General features: G+C 40.5%; 1 protein-coding gene across 5 annotated transcripts in view; it reads left to right on the forward strand.

Annotated features, from left to right (window-relative positions):
- The window catches only part of TP63 (tumor protein p63), a 209363-nt gene extending 194869 nt beyond the window's left edge, over window positions 1–14494 (forward strand). For 2 of the 5 annotated variants that reach the window (XM_060100122.1, XM_060100123.1), the window contains exons 11-14: window positions 7124–7281; window positions 9469–9613; window positions 10922–11015; window positions 14198–14494. In XM_060100122.1, the coding sequence (XP_059956105.1) occupies window positions 7124–7281; window positions 9469–9613; window positions 10922–11015; window positions 14198–14494 (694 nt within the window). Of the gene's footprint in view, window positions 1–1732; window positions 1848–7123; window positions 7282–9468; window positions 9614–10921; window positions 11016–14197 lie in introns of those variants that run through there. The other 3 variants (XM_060100124.1, XM_060100126.1, XM_060100125.1) reach the window with 2 other exon arrangements.
- The last annotated feature ends 1023 nt before the right edge of the window (window positions 14495–15517 follow it).

Consider the following 15517-nt stretch of genomic DNA (forward strand, 5'->3'; position numbering starts at 1 on the left):
ATCTGGAAGACATAGCTCTTTACAATATTCTGGACTGCTTCATTAGTTAAGAAAGTCATAATAAGAAAACAGAAAGCAAGCATTCATTCCCATTTTTCTGTCCCTGTATCAGGTAGTTGGTATTTACCCTTGTGGTTTCAGTGTAAAGTCCTATTTCTTTAAGCTCATCTGGCTACGATTTTCTTCAAGAATGTTGATAATTATTCCTCTGATTCATGTATCTGAGAAAGAAGCAAGTAATATTTTCAGAATTATCAATGTAGAAGAAAGCAGAAGACACAAATCTTTCTCTCTCTCACTGACAGATATGACTAATACCATATTTCTAAGTCTGACTTAGAAATTCTCCACGCTTCCAGAATATTTGTTTGAAATTGCCAGTTTCATAGATTTAAAAAAAAGGTAAATATGGGCAGTTTCATGTGGTTCAACCTTATAGGTCATGGCACTGCACAAGCCTTTACAGTTTACACAGTTAGTTTAGAACTTCACGAAAATGTTAGGAAGTTGTCAGGACAGAGATTTATTAGCTCTGAATTGGTAATGCAGAAAAACACCCTCAGATTAATTAAATTCAGATAGATTAAATCACTCTTCTAAGTTCTCACGTCTCATTGCAGAACTTGTCTCAATTCTAGTCTCAGTGTGTAATTCTCTGATCCAGACATTTTTTTATAAGTGAAAGATGATTTCTGCATGTTGTCTTATGAAATCCTTGGTCCAAGAGAAGCCCCAAGATGTAATATCCACACAAGAAGTCGAAACCATTGTTCTTTAGTTGGTAATAAATTGCGTCCCTACTAATTTGTATTCTGGCATCTTCTTTAAGATGATCCCAATTCTTGCTGGTAAGATGGCTTACTAAATCTCAGCACTGAACAAGTGAAAATTGCTTTGTTCCTTTGCAAGGAGTAACCAAATGTGATTCAGAAGCCATCCGGGCAGTAATTCCCAAACAGTTCATGGGGTTGCACAACCCTTAGGAAAATAAGAGGATTTGTTCCTGGCATCCTTGTGTCATAATTGATTTCTTCATAATGCAAAAGTTGCTTTTGTGAGTTTGATATGTGCATTTCTAGGCCAAGTTTGTGACTGAAAGGATTAGGATATTTATCCATCACAATCTGGGCACATGCAAAATGCTCATTAGTAGTTCTTTACAAAGGCATGATGACACAGCCCCCAGACTGATAAGATCATATTTCTTCATACTTCAGAGTTAAGCTAGACAGGAACAGTAATGAGGTATCATAATTGGGCAGATGACATTTTACAAAAGATTGAAGTTACTTCTTGTCTCTGCATTCCTTTTTGCAATTAATTGAGTCCAGTATGCCAAGCACCATACTAAGCATCTTGACCTACCTTGTCTTAATAGTCCTCAACTGAGTAACTTGTGGAACTTCTTAAAAGTATATGTATGCCTGGATCCAAGCCTGGTCTCAGAAAGGATCCGGGAAAATGCATGTCTTTAAAGTTCCACAGGTGATTCTAATAGTTCTAGATAGCTACCATTGCCTTCTCTCATTTCTTCTTCATAAAAATCTTGGGAAGTCATCTCTGAGTAATCTTAAAGGAAAGTAAAGAGGAAGGAACAAAAATAGCCGTGCGGCATTCTATTCTGACTATACTATGATCATGAAGGTAGAAGGATGTGTTTCTGTATTCAGTTGATTTGAATATATGAAGTCCTAAGTCTTCATCTTTTCTTTTCTCTGGTTCCTCTCTGCAGTCTCCTTTCAGCCTGCTTCAGGAATGAGCTTGTGGAGCCCCGGAGAGAAAGCCCGAGGCAATCTGACGTCTTCTTTAGACATTCCAGCCCCCCAAACCGATCAGTGTACCCATAGAGCCCCATCTCTGTATTTTGAGCGTATGTGTTTGTTGTGTTTCCGTGTGTGTGTGTGTGTGTGTGTGTGTGTGTGTGTATCAAGCCCTCATAGCCATGACTTGAAGACACTTTGGCTCAGAGACCCAACTGCTCAAAGGCACACAGCCACTAGTAAGAAAATCTTTGAAGGGACTCAAAACTGTACAAGAAAGGACATTTTCTGCAGATTCTGTATCCTTAGATCTAGCATTGGTCCATCAGGAACCCCTGTGTCTGTCTGTGAGCTTTTGTGTTGTTTCTTGGGAGGGAGGAGCTCAGGTTGGGAAGAGGGGCATTACGATGTTTATTGGAACCCTTTTCTGTTACCTTCTGTTGTGTTTCTAAAACTCATGAAGAAGCTTTTGAGCAGGTCTCAAACTTAAGATGTCTTTTTAAGAAAAGGAGGAAAAAAAGGTTGTTATTGTCTGGACAGAAGTAAACTGTAGGTGACTGAGAGACTCAGGCCCTTTTAATGCTGGTCATGCAATGATACTGCAAATAGTAACAAGCTAAGGTGTCAAGTGTACTGCTGGGCAGAGAGGTAATAACTACCATGAGTAACCACTGCGGGGAATGATTTTTTCTTCTTTTTGAGAACTTGCATTACCAGTATCCTCCCCTCATATGTAGTAGGAAGTTCATTAATTCTGTGCCAGGTCCTGCCACTGCCACCCCATGTCAGCATCTGATGTGATAGTTTTCATTGCTTTTGGAAACCCTCCAAAATTTGTGTTTGGACCCCAAGGCAGGTAAACCTCTTTTGTCATTTTAAGAGGAGGGTAAAACTACCCCAGTAATATTCTTTCAGGCAGTCATATATCATTCTTCCATGTCCACCATGGAATTCAAAGTCCTCTCACCAAATCTATAATTAACTCCTTTGATTGGAGCTCCATAAAATCAGCCATATCACTGACACTGTTCAAATTGCCGTGTCCAGGACACTTATGCTTTGTTTAAGTGATGTCCAAGCAGACACATTTTTAAATCAACACTCCTGGCCTAAAAATGAAAGACAGGAAGAGTAGATAATTCTTCTTTTTTGGTTCAAAGACTTTAGAGAATCTATTTCTATTTTAAATCATATTTTAAAATAATAGTATAAAGACTTAAAAAATCTGCTCCCCATACCAGGTCACCAGCTCTTTATTCTTTGTCACCACAGCAATGATTTCTTGTTATTGAGGCTGTTGCTTTATGAATGTGTGATTTTAATTTTCAATAAACTTTTGCATCTTGGTTTATCTCGCAGTTTTTCTTTTCTGTCTCTTTGACTTTTTTTAATTCCTTAAATGCTAGAATATTTTCACTTAAGTGCTTGAAGTACCATGTGTAAGTCTAAAGAACAAGAAGAATAGGTCACTTTGGTTCTGTCTACACTATTGTCATAGTTGGTGTTTTTATTTAAGATACTCTGTATCAAGGTCATCAGTCTTAAAATTAAATTTCAATGCCCATGCTAACTTGAAAATTTATTTTAGCCCTGTGCATGTTTAATTTCATCATAAAGAGCTAGGCACTATAGCATCATTTGTTCACATCTCTGAATAAGCCTTGAGTTATATCTTCAGTTGTCAAGTTCACTAGAAGAAATTTAAATCAAATTCCAGTTTATTAAACAAATTGGCTTCTGTGACACTGGTGTTAGGAAATATCCAGAAATCTGTGGTGGAACCTGTTGTGCATAGGTTTTTAAAAAAATTACAGTACGTTCTGATCTTTGAGTAACAAGTTTTAAAAACTTCAAAAACAACCATTCTAAATAAAACTAATATAGTCACTTAGAAAAATACTTAAGAAAAACAAGAAAAATACTTAAGAAAAAACATGTTTATGTTTTAGATAAAAGTATAATAGTAAAATCAGATGATGCTGTTACATTGGCACCATTTTCAATTAATCTAAAAACCTTCTAATCCCTTTTAAGGAATTCACAAATTTCTTAAAGGGTTAGTGAGTATGTTTAATTTTTTAATGTTTGTTTTTTCTTCTGGAAGTTTTTTTTCCCCTTCACCCTGTTTTTATGGACGTTTTTAATGTGTTTATAGTGATGTTTATATAAATGCATATATTTGAACTGATAGAAAATATTTTATAATTACAGTTGATCTAGCTGGAGAATAAATGCAGCTGTTCGTCTTTAGAAGCAAGATTCCTCAGCTAGAGAGAAAAGTTACATTTGGGGAGGTACTGGGCAAAATTTCGAGGAGGAACAATTCCTTTTCTCATGTTCATGTCTTCCCTTTTTCTGACCTGCCCCATATCCACGGTGTTTTGCTCTACCCCCAATATCCCTTTCCCTTCTCGGATCCCACCATGCAAAAGTGGTTTGGTAAAATAGATTCACCCTGATATATTGCCAGATTCCACTAGAGAGTTGCTTTTTCATTAGCAATGGAAGATTTAAGGCCAAAGAAGGAATCCTTTGGTGGAATTCTAGGACAAATTGTAGGACAATGTCCAGGGCACTTACATAATCTCATTTAATCTTCATAGCAAGTCTTTTGGAGTGAGTGTAATGCCTGTTCTACAGATTAAGTAAATGAGACTCCAGAGACCTATATACTACCCAAAGTCACTTAATTGATTTGTGTCAGATCTAGAATGTGAACTCTAATATTTCGATTGGCTCCAAAATTTATGTTCCTTCTTTGTTTGTCTATGGTTTGTGACCTACCTTCCTCAACAATAATTTAAGTGGCTTAAAATAAATGAACTAATAAAATGGTCAAAAATAGAGACCACAAAAAACAGGAGAAAGGAATTGTAACAGGATTTGGAAGAAGGCATTCACTATAATTGAGGGTCCAGGGAAAATTCATAGCTCTTAAATACATTTTTACTTTCCTAGTGGTGGGCATTAATGGTTCAAGCAATGTTTCCATTAGCTCTTGCTGTACATTTGACTGATTTGCGAGGATGGGAGAGATATGTAGACATTTCTTTAGGTTACAGAGGACTAACCTGCCTCTGGAGTCTGGGCAACCTGGCATCTTTGTTACTTTGTGGTGGGCAAAGATAGAGGAAGAAGCACCTAGCAAAGCTTCTCTTGGTCACCTTGCCCTGAACGTTCTTGCACTTGGATATGGACTTACAGATGTTCCTAAGTGTATTCAAATGTGCTGACTCTTATGCAAGCCTTCTACACAGGGATGGAGAGGTTTTGAGGATAGCTGGGTCTCCCTTTACTATATCCCTTGGTCTCCTATTTCCTCTCACTACTTCACCCACTTCTTGATGTATCCTATTGCACTCCACTGTCTTACTTCTGGGAAGATGTCACAGAATGAAAGGAAAAACTCTTAGACTAGGAGCCAAGAGACCTCTCAGCCCATCATTTAACAATGTGTGACTTGGGCACATTTTTTCTTAGAGTCTTATATTTACCCATCTGTACAACAGGCATAATCATTTCTACCCCTCCCTACCCTGCCATCCCATGTCCTCCTCCACAGGGATTTGAGACTCATTTGGAAAATTGATAAAGGAGAGCTTGGTAACCTGAAGAATCTAACAGTTGGGAGAGTTTATTATATAAATACCCATTTATACAACATGGATCTAAACCTGTCTTCTTGAGAAGGGCTAAAGTGAGAAATCAATACCCTCCTACTTTAAGACAGTGATTCTAAAATGCAGCTGAATTGTCAATTGCACATTAATTGTCATGTTCATTTATGCAAATATAGCATATTGTTTGAATTCTTCTAGCTGTGGCTCTTCAGTGATATGGAATGGAGTCTTCCCTGTTTTGTGTAATTATGGAGAATACAGAGAAGCAGATTTGAAGTCCAAGCCTAGCACGACTGTAGCACTCAGGTGTTAGAGCCACTTGTTATTTTTTCAAACAATATTATAACATGTTTGTTTGGAACTTGGATTCATTTACAGAGCCTTCTAAATCTGATACACATACACACACACAAGCAAATAAAACTCAAAGAAACATTTTTCCTCTCTTCTCTAATAAAGATATGGCTGCAGCAGGGAGGAGACAAATAGGAACAAAATAATACATTTTATTTGAGGAGTGTAAACGGGGAGGTTTTCCCCTTTTGCATACTCAGCCCAATCTTCATTCTCTGGTCACAATAATGACACACAGTAAATGCCTGACAGTGTGTACAGTTCTTCCTCATCTTATTTTTTTTGGTTCTCACCATAGCCCTACAAGGTAGGTTGGATTGTTATCCCATTGTATCCACTACTCTATGAGCTTCTCTGAGATGGGACCATTTCTTATTAGTTTTCCCACCTTTAGCATCTAACTCATGCAGTAAGTGTATATATTTTTAGTTTTTATATATTTTAGTTTTCTGATGAGGGATATTTACTGGCTTGCACAGCGACCTATAGCTTTCTAACATATGCTGGAGGGAGACTTAAACGTTGTTTATCTGACTCTATATCCTTCCCCGATTCTAGTAGATATCACTAGTTTTATATTCAAGGGAACAGTCAGGAATGGCAGTTGAATAGGGAATGTTGTATATAATATAATACATAGTATGACAAACCAATTCTAGTAAATCTCCAAATTGAAATAATGCTGAATGGAAAACTGGTTTTTTTGTTTTTGTTTTTGTTTTTGTTTTCTTTGTCTCTCAAGAGACTTGTGGAAACTTAACAGAACAGTTGTTTGGACTCCCGGGTTCCCCTTGTGTAGAGAGGCTGTTGACATTCCGGTGGGTTCCCTCATGGCCCATGAACAGCTAAGCTGAGAAAGCATGTTTCCGTGTTGAGGCCTCTGCATGATGGCAGGTTGTGCTACCAAATGCCCTGTTTGACTGGCTTTGTGGTTATTTTCTGCATATGCCCAAATGACCTAGGAAGCTATAGGTGAAATGCCTCAGCTGCAATTTAGCATGGCATCTCCATGTCTTTCATAAGCCTTTGGGTCTTCACTCAGTTCTTTTCCCTTATTGATTTTCACATTGAAAGGGATGGAGAAAACAATAGAGGGGAAAAGAAGATGCAATGATTTCCCCTCTCACAAAGGAGATGCTTTAGGAAGATATTCAGCTTTGTCCTCTACTCATGTAGGAAACACACGATTTGATGATAGCCTTGTGATCCCTGCCAAGGTAGGAGAGATTCTCAGATAGAAACACAAATAAGTTCCTGTCATTGTTCTAGAGGAATATTTTTGCAAGTGTACAGTTAAGGTTATGTTTTAATATGAGACCTGTTGTAAATGACCAGTCCCCACTCTTCAGCATCCTGTGCTCACCATCCTTCCCATGTTTGTGTTCCCAGGACCTCGATGCAGTCTCAGTCTTCCTACGGGAACAGCTCCCCACCTCTGAACAAAATGAACAGCATGAACAAGCTGCCTTCCGTGAGCCAGCTTATCAACCCTCAGCAGCGCAACACCCTCACTCCCACCACCATTCCCGATGGCATGGGAGCCAACAGTAAGAGCATCTCCCTTTAGCTGCAGCTGGAGGACCAATAGGGCTAGTGTAGGGATTTGCTCTGGGATTGGGGGAAGGCTTGCTCTGAAGCTACGTGAGAGGCACAGTGGACAGGACAGATCAAAGTTGAGTGGCTTAAATTTCTCACGGTGAACTTTTTCTCACTTTTAAGATGTATGGTTCATTACAAAGCACACTGTTAGAGAGAGAGAAGGCTGTTCCTTTAGTAGGGATAAGGATCTCTGTGAAAATGAGCAGTCGACATCCTGCCAACCTGGATGGGGACCCACCTTCTACATTCTTTGAGATAGTCAAAAGGAAATATGTCCAACTTGTGGGAAGTAGCATAGTGTGGTGGACTTAAAATCTAGAGAAATAGATCATAGTCTGGACTCTATTGCAGCGTTAGCTGCATAACTCTGGACAAGTCACCTCTCTGCTCTAATGCTCAGTTTTCCATTCATAAAATTATCACTCTGCACAGTTAACAGTTTATGCGTCTGTGGCCCTACACTTTTGGGCTTCTCAACTCATCTATTCCATCCTATACACAGTTATTAAAGAATTGACATAGGGAAAGGAGTCTCCCTTTTATTTATTCACACACAGATTCTTCATATCAACTAAGTATAACTATAAGAGACAATGTGAGAATCGGGCCTCAACATGGATGATGATTGGTGCATAGCTTTGCTGTAAATATTATTAGCTTGTCCACTAGAACTTAACCTAGCAGAGTGGATACCCAAACTTGAAAGAAAAAAAGGATGGTAAAAATGCAGAAGGGATGCAAAAGCCCAAATACTGTCCATGTATCCTATAATTACCCTCATAAAACAGTGCCTCAGTCTTGTCCTAGAAATCGTTCATTATTTTGATCAAGCCTTTAAACTTGCATTTCACTGTTGCCTTGAAGAGACTGGGTTTTCTTAAAGAAGTTAAGGGAGGCTAAGATTATGACTCTTTCTGGTTCTGATAGCACATGTTTAGATTTTAATGAGATAAGAGATATATGAGGTTTGGTTACCTGATATGACAACGAAGACATTAGAGCCAGACTGCTCTCTCACTAGTGACAAATACATCCTAAGACTCTAAACCTGACCCTTTGGCAGGTCTGCTGTTTTGACAGTAAAAGGAAAAGGAACCATTTATTTTTTGCTTTCTTTCTGATGATGTCTTAGAGTCCTCAACTTTTTCTTGAGATGACAAAATAGTGGTAGTGGTAATGATCCTTCACATTTGTGTAACAGGTTACTTACTTTTTCTTATTTATGCTTCATAATTTTCCTCTAATGGCATCAGGAAAGTCAGTGGGGAAACTGATAAGACATGCTAGGCCTATGCTCTTTAGTTAGCTAGTTGGTGGCAGAGGCCTTTCCCCTTTGGCACACTACTGTTCACTGAAGTAGAAGCAAATTACATTCATCTTTTTGTAGATATGTTATTTCACTATTTTTTTTTTACCTGAAGAAAAAATTTGTTTCATAAATATTATTGGTATTGAGGTTTTCTTCTCTATAAGTGAATGTTTACACTTTATGGTTTAGTAAGAAACCAAACCAAGTTGGTGGTGTTCCCAAATATAATCATGAAATGGACCAGAAAAAAGAGCTGGGGTCTTTCATTGCATCCTTCCTTATGAGGCATTTGGTTTCCTACAAATATTGCAATAAATCCTCCTGTTCCCAAACCAACATTCCAAAGGTCTCTCTTTCATTCAAAGGTTTGTTCACTTAAGTTTTCTGAGCATCTGCTCTGTGCCAGGCACTGTGCTCGGGTCTGTGGGGACCCAGATGTGTATAAGATCTAATCTCCATGCTTCAGGAGACTAGCCTAGTGAGGGACTCAGAAATATAACCCATGAAGACAAATACAAGGAGGACTATATTAACATCAGGAGCAGCAAGCAACTGGGACAGAGCATTAGAAGTAGAGAACAAAGTGGGAAGAGATCGTCCTAAGAGGATGTACCAAGGTCAAGAAGTATGTAATTAGTTTGGAGTTTGGTGACTATTCTGTTCAATGAGATGTAGGGTGCTTAAAGGGGTGTAGTGAGAGATAAGACTGAAAAGGAAGGCTGGTAGATTAGGCCCTTGGTAACATTAAACCAGGCGAGATGGACCGCTTGGATTCTCGTATGTGATGATGGTAGTAACCCTCTCTGTTCCTCCTGCTTCTGTTCAGTTCCTATGATGGGCACCCACATGCCAATGGCTGGAGACATGAATGGACTCAGCCCCACCCAGGCCCTCCCTCCCCCTCTCTCCATGCCATCCACCTCCCACTGCACTCCCCCACCTCCGTACCCCACAGATTGCAGCCTTGTCAGGTGAGTCCACAGCATGTGTCCCTGGGGTCCTGTCCTAAGCATCTCTGGGTGGTGGAGGGTGGACACCATCAAAGTTAATAGCACAGTTGGAAAGAAAGCAAAGCAGCCCAGTGGTTGAAGTTCAGCCACTGTTATCTCTGATCTATGGAGTCATCAGCAGCGTTTAATCAAAGCAAACCACAACAGTCAGCATGGGAAAAAGTGAAAATGTGAGTTGATAGGCATATAAGTTTTCATGCCTGTTTCCCCCATCTTCACTTACTCCCCCCTCCCCCATCACATTTTTACAGTAAGATGTGGCCTTCAGATTGGTGCTCAGGGCTGGGGCTCCCAAATGGGCACTAAACTTGCTATCTTGCTCCCTTTCCTGCTCTCTAGGCCTCATAGCTCTCAGCCACCATGAGATCATTATTTTAGAGTTGGATGTCCATAAAGAAGTTTGAATGTTAGTAAAAATGACAGGGATTTTCAAGAACCTGATGGCCTCTTTTGCTTTGTCATATGGGAACTAAGGACGTTCCAGGAAAGGGAGTTCAGATAGCCAGAAGAAAGAGAGGCATGAAGTCTGGAAAATTCTGTTTCCAACAGAGGCAAGCATTGGTGCCCAAATCTCATGCCTAGTGCCCTGCTTCATGTGCAGAATGATTTTTTCATTTGGCTGCTGATATAATATGTGTTGGTTCCCATGTGATGGATGCAACAGTACTAGCAGTGTCAGAGAGATGACAAAGTGCATGGCTCATCATCCAGCATCTGGCTCTGTGACGGTGGTGGCATCACCAATCTGAGACCAGAGCCGTAAAGGAGTGGGTCTGTATTTTGATGAGGACACTGATCAAAAAGCATGAATGACTTCACAGTATAGTGGCCTACAATTTTTTCTTAGCCACATAAACCATTCTCAGAAACCCCAGATATAAACAATTGAAGGAGAGGTGCTCTTTTTGAAGTGAAGAGCTAGGAGGCAAGAGGGCTGGAAACCTGAGCACTGGACTCCTTCCTTTCACCCCCTGCAATGGCTCCTAAGACACTGATATGGAACCCCTAGAATTCCACCAGTCACCATTTGAAAATCTCTGCTCTGCAGGCATCTTTAAGCAGTTGATTTTAATTTTATAGACCTAAAGTTTGTGTCCCTAATCATCCCCAGACCTCCAATCCAAGGCCCCACATATATTTTGTCTGCCCCTAATCTCTTATGTAGGGCATCCCAGGGCAAAATGTTGGGTTTTCCTTTATCTTGCCAATGCAGTTGGGGTGAACTTTCTTTTTCTGTTTCCTCCTTCCTCTTCCCTCCTCCCTCTGCAGTTTCTTAGCGAGGTTGGGCTGTTCATCATGTCTGGACTATTTCACGACCCAGGGGCTGACCACCATCTATCAGATTGAGCATTACTCCATGGATGTAAGTAAACGTTAGACTTTTCTCTTGAGTTTTATTCCTTAAATTCCTCCCTCTGGTGACATTCACCTTGTAGTTGAATCCCCTCTGTTTTTTGTCCTATCCCAGTCCTCAGTTTTGTTGGGACCCATAACTGTATTAGAAAGATTCCCAGGCCTCCACCTCTACATATGAGAAGCTCAGGATCAGTGGTCCTCAGCTTCTCTGATCAGTCAGCAGTTGTCTATTGTGTGCATACTATATGCAGAGTGGGAGTGAGATCTGATTCCCACCTTCAAGGAATGTATGATCTCTAAAGAATTCAGAGGACTTTTTGGATGTTCTTATTAATTGGTGTAAGACCCCAGGGAGGATAGCAGGAATCAGGTGATGTTATTCTCACTTTAAAACATGGAGAGACGACAATATGGTCATTTGCCATGATGGGTTGATGACAGAACCAGGAATAGAACCCTGAGATGTAAGCTTCCAGTCTTTAACTCTATTGATTGGCCTTTTCTGCCTTTCTTTAAAATAAGATGTCACAGAGGATTGAGCTGTGCCTCTCGATTAGAACCATATGTTCATTCATGGTCAATTCTACCAGAATAGGTCCCAGCCATCCCTGGTCACTGGGAAAGATCACTGGTCATTGGTTCAAGTCCCAACTATGCTTCTTAGTGGTAATGAGAACTTGGGGTTATCACTTTGCTTCTCTGGTCCTCAGTTAATCCAATTAGGTTCAAAATCATTGCCTTCTGGCTCTGATAGTCTTGGAAGCAAGCTGGATAGGAGGGGACATTTTCTTGCTTCCTACAGCACTTCTTGAACTACTGTTCACATGAGTGGGAGCTCATTTTGTTTGGTTTACAACAATCTGGTTTTCCTCCCAGGCTGCTCTTTATGCTGCTCTCTTTGGGGTTCACTATCCTCCTTTCTAGCTTCCAGAGGGCCCTTTGGGCTAGTGGAAGAAGATACTCTCTGTCTCTGCTGCCGCTTCTGTAGTTGGGACCTCTTTTTGCCCCCCACCCCCCCTTGAGCACCGATGCTAGAGATGTCCCTGCAAGCGTGAGAACACCTCTGCCCTCTGGTGACAAGTATATGCTGTGCTGCCCCTATGCCCGCCCCTCTCCACTCCCTCAATCACCCCTGGCTGCTGCTCCCTGATGGAAGAAATTAAAAGTAAATGCTATAGGGAAAGCTTTAGGAGTACGTTCCAACAAGTTTCAGAGAACTTTACAATGATGTGCATCCGTTGAAGGCAGTTTGACACAAGACAGTGTGTTGCCCTGTGTCTGAGAGCCTTACATGATGGAACAGGAAATTTGTCCCTTCCCTATATTTTTAAAGTTTTATCTTCAACTGGCTCACTGTCCCTGCTGGGGAGTATGTCAGGATGCCCCTTTAGCTTCAAGGATCTGCTGATGCTCTCCACAAATCTATCTCTGCTGGTGTTGGCTAGGTCCTGGGCCAGGCTCTGGGCCACAGCTTTCTCACCTGTCAGTATAAGTTAAAATCTATCTAGAGAGTAATGCAGATTAATGGAGCCTAGTGTACAGAGAGTTTTGGACTTACTGTGAGTTTCAGAAGCATAAAGAGCTATGCTCACTTATCTATTTGTGGAATAACTTCTTTATAATGTATTCATCTGCTAGAATAGGAAATTGGAGTACCCACACTGCACATTTCCAAACTAGGAAATATTGGGAGGCTATCTAATTTCCGCATCCTCACTTCAGCTTCTTCCTGCTCATCACTGGAAATAGACAACTCCTTTTCTTCTTGACTCTCAACACCAGTCTCAGTTACTTCACATACCTCCCTGGAAAAAGAATATGGTTAAATTTTGGAGTTGTTATAAGTATTCCCTCTAAGATGCAAGGATGGGTTAATCATGGTATAACATAGTAATAATTCAGATGATTAAGATTTGCATAGTGTGCTTTATAATTTGCAGAGTACTTTCATATCCACATTTGCATATGAGTCCACAGTAAGTGTTGACCTAAAAAGGAATTGTATCCCATTTTACCAATGAGGAAACTGAGGCCAGTAGAAAATAAGTGACTTAATGAAGATCTAGAGCCAGTCAGTGACAGAATAAGAACTTCTGTCAAGGTCTTCTGACTCTAAGCACAATGTTCTTTCTACCTACCATACTGCTCCATAAAAAATGTGAGCCAATGTTAAAACAAGTTAATGAGGAGCTAGTTCAGGTAAACAGAGATGCTACCACAGTTAGTTAAGATCAACCATCTTTGTTATGCCTTCTACCCCCAACCACAGAACATGGACACGTACTCTGTATTTTGATACCCTGATTTATCCAAACACCAAGAAACCTTTTGGCCATTAGGGCAGTTTTAGGCTCAGAGGCGGTCCTGAATCCACAGTTCATTCCTTAATTGTGTAACTTTAGAATTATCAACCTCTCTGACCTTCAGCTTTTCTGTCTATAAAATAGGTGGAATAATATCTACCACTAATCTTAGCATTAAATGAGATCATGGGGCTTCCCTGGTGGTGCAGTGGTTGAGAGTGTACCTGCCGATGCAGGAGACACGAGTTCATGCCCTGGTCCAGGAGGATCCTGCATGCCAAAGAGCGGCTGGGCCCGTGAGCCATGGCCGCTGAACCTGCGCGTCCGGAGCCTGTGCTCCGCAACGGGAGAGGGCACAACAGTGAGAGGCCCACGTACCGCAAAAAAAAAAAAAAAAAAAAGAGATCATGAATAAAAAATAATTAGTTCAACCCCTGGAATGTTGAAAGAGTTCAATATCTGTTAGTAATCTTTTGTTCCCATCTCCTCATTTGAGAAGTGGTGGCATTCCATTAATATCTTTCTTCCAGTGATTAGAGTGAGGTAGATTTGAGAGTTGGAAGTTTCCTTTACCTAATGTTTTTGTTTGGGGATTTGTGTTCTCTGATCTAAATATTACCTCTATTTTATCACTGAAGAAACTGAGACCAATAGAGAATAAGTAAAATGCTACATACAAGAAGAGATGGCACCTCAAGCCTATATATCTGTGCTTAGTTACATATATGCCAAAGATTAATAAAGAGCTAATTTTATTTTCCAATTTAGAGTTCAGTAAATGCAGGTCAGTTAAAGCCGAGCATTGGGGAATGACAGAATGGTGTGGACTAAATGTCAGTTTGTCCCTTTGTCTTAATTCTTCCTGATTTGCTTCCCTATTGCACAGGATTTGGCAAGTCTAAAAATCCCTGAGCAATTCCGACATGCCATCTGGAAAGGCATCCTGGACCACCGGCAGCTCCACGACTTCTCGTCCCCTCCCCACCTCCTGCGGACCCCAAGTGGTGCCTCCACAGTCAGTGTGGGCTCCAGTGAGACCCGGGGCGAGCGTGTAATTGACGCTGTGCGCTTCACCCTCCGCCAGACCATCTCCTTCCCACCTCGCGATGAGTGGAATGACTTCAACTTTGACATGGATGCTCGTCGCAACAAGCAACAGCGCATCAAAGAGGAGGGGGAGTGAGATGAGCGTTGCGGTTTGAGCTTTTTCCGTCTTCCCACCTGCTAACCCCACTACAAGGCACCACTGTTTGACCAGCCAAGCATTTTTCCTAGCTCCTCTCCTTCCTCTTTTCAGTCAGGTTTCTTAAGGGAAGGAGAAGGAAGAGGCTACTTTTTACCTAATGTGCAACCTGGCATCTGATTCTGATTCTGGCTTTAAGCCTTCAGATCTCTTGCTTGCAGGACTGAAATTGTCATGGCTAGGTAGAAGTGAGCAAAAAAGCAGTGGGTGCCTCCTTAAGCTGCAGAGGTCTCTCCTTGACTTTTATAAAGCATTTTCACCCTTATAGTCTAAGACTATATATATAAATATATAAATATACAGTATATATTTTTGGGTGGGGGACATTGAGTATTGTTTGAAATGTAATTTAAAGGAAAAAAATGAGTTGCACTTATTGCCTTTTTTTTTTTTTACTTTTTGGATGGCTTATCTATACCCCGTCTCTCAAGGCCAGCCATGTATGGTAATAGGTATCTAGATCTTGATAGGACATGTGAGTGACAGTGACATGTAGGTGCCTTCAGTTCTTTTGATGCTAAACACATGCCACATCAAACCTTTGGTTAGATCTGCTTGTTATTATGTGGGTGAGACTATATACATATGTACACGATTCTCTATGTTGGTATATTTTATGTTACTGATCTCCCTACTACTGATAGTGGTTGCCTTTGGGGTGATTTAGTTCAAGTACAAAAAAAAGTTCATGTTCACACTATCACTCACCATAGGAAAGGAAATATTCTCTCTTGCTTTTGGTTGGGATTGGGGAATGTGAGTCATGGCTAAAATTGTTAAAAAGTCATGGAAACCAGTTAAATAACACCTGGTATCATGTGTCTGGGTATTTCAGCAATCTCCTCAAATTCAATGCCAGACACCTTAACTCTCAGTATTTATTGGCAAAGCATTAGCTGCCAGTACAAATGCCTGTAAACCAAATTTCACTACAAGATTGATTAACTCAATTATACATTTGCT

This window comes from Mesoplodon densirostris, chromosome 5 (assembly GCF_025265405.1).
Source record: "Mesoplodon densirostris isolate mMesDen1 chromosome 5, mMesDen1 primary haplotype, whole genome shotgun sequence".
In the NCBI taxonomy this organism is placed as follows: domain Eukaryota; kingdom Metazoa; phylum Chordata; class Mammalia; order Artiodactyla; family Ziphiidae; genus Mesoplodon; species Mesoplodon densirostris.